At 52.8% G+C, this 653-nt stretch overlaps 1 protein-coding gene across 1 annotated transcript; it reads left to right on the top strand.

Moving 5' to 3' along the window:
* Positions 1–8: 8 nt before the first annotated feature.
* LOC109954331 (cytokine-inducible SH2-containing protein-like) lies at positions 9–626 on the top strand (the record flags this gene model as incomplete). Its single annotated transcript, XM_020589696.1, has 1 exon — positions 9–626. A coding segment is annotated over one exon (510 nt), but the record flags the coding sequence as incomplete, so codon positions are not given.
* Between the last annotated feature and the right edge of the window lie 27 nt (positions 627–653).

The following is a 653-nucleotide window of genomic DNA, read 5'->3' as shown; positions in this document are numbered from 1 at the left end:
GTCTGATCACAGGCTGGTACTGGGGTTCGATCTCAGTGGGTGAAGCTCGGGAAGCTCTGCTGATGAAGCCTGAAGGCACATTCCTTTTGCGAGACAGCAGTCACCCTCAGTACATGCTGGCCCTGTCGGTAAAGACTCGCTGTGGACCTACCAGTGTTCGAATAAAGTACACCAGGGGTGCCTTCTGGTTGGACTCCGTTTCCCCTGACTTGCCTCACCTGCAGTCCTTCCCAGATGTCCTCAGCCTCATACAGCACTACACTGGTTCAGGCCACATACCACAGGACCAGGCGTCTAATGACATTCACTCCAAAACAAAGCCTGACTCTGTCCAACACTCTGCTAGAGGCAACGGAGTCCCTCTAAAGCTCATGTACCCCCTACACAAACCACAGGCCTTCCCTTCTTTGCAGCACCTGGCACGCCTCACCATCAACAGACACATGAAACATCTGGACCAGCTGCCACTCCCACAGCGTCTGCTGCACTATCTGCAGGACTACCCTTTCCATATCTGAGGGTCTCTGTCCCTCTGACACGTGACACAGAGACAGGAACAGGTCACATTCCAGGACCAGAAACTGTGAACCTGGGACAGTCTGACACCCCAGAGACTGGACAAAAGGAAGAATGTAATGGTTTAGGTACATTAA

The sequence above is a fragment of the Monopterus albus genome, unplaced genomic scaffold, assembly GCF_001952655.1.
Source record: "Monopterus albus unplaced genomic scaffold, M_albus_1.0 scaffold6535.1, whole genome shotgun sequence".
NCBI classification, from domain to species: Eukaryota; Metazoa; Chordata; class Actinopteri; order Synbranchiformes; family Synbranchidae; genus Monopterus; species Monopterus albus.
Note: the sequence above shows the minus strand (reverse complement) of the source record. Positions and strands in the feature narration are given on the sequence as shown.